Source organism: Pygoscelis adeliae, unplaced genomic scaffold (genome assembly GCF_000699105.1).
Source record: "Pygoscelis adeliae isolate BGI_AS28 unplaced genomic scaffold, ASM69910v1 C10145023, whole genome shotgun sequence".
Classification (NCBI taxonomy): Eukaryota; Metazoa; Chordata; class Aves; order Sphenisciformes; family Spheniscidae; genus Pygoscelis; species Pygoscelis adeliae.
Genome location: NW_008820718.1, coordinates 1 through 432, shown reverse-complemented (window position 1 = coordinate 432; position 432 = coordinate 1). Strand labels below are relative to the sequence as shown.

The window sequence follows — 432 nt, the reverse complement described above, 5'->3', positions numbered from 1 at the left end:
GGAGTGTTCAACGCCAGTGACGGCCGCGACAATGGGCAGAACAGCATCACCTCACCCTGGTTCTCCACCGCCTTCGGCCTCATCGGCCTCTGCTCCAACCTCTTCGCCCTCTGCGTCCTGCTCAGCTCCTCCCGCAAGCTGTCCAGCCGGGCCCGCTCCTCCTTCCTCGTTTTCCTCTGCGGGCTGGTGGTCACGGACTTCATGGGGCTGCTGGTGACGGCCTCAGTCATCATCCCCTATCACTTCATCAAGTTCACCTGGGCCAAGGTGGACCCTGGCTGCCACCTCTGCAACTTCCTCGGCTTCTCCATGGTCTTCTTCGGGCAGTGCCCGCTGCTGCTGGGGGCCACCATGGCTGGCGAGAGGTTCTTCGGCATCAACCACCCCTTCTCCCTCTCCACCAGCATCTCCAAGCCCCGCGCCTGGTCCATC

General features: G+C 63.4%; 1 protein-coding gene across 1 annotated transcript; it reads left to right on the top strand.

The window, feature by feature from the left end:
* Positions 1–44: 44 nt before the first annotated feature.
* Positions 45–425, top strand: TBXA2R (thromboxane A2 receptor; the record flags this gene model as incomplete). The annotated part of the gene is made up of 1 exon (XM_009322428.1): positions 45–425. A coding segment is annotated over one exon (381 nt), but the record flags the coding sequence as incomplete, so codon positions are not given.
* Positions 426–432: the final 7 nt, after the last annotated feature.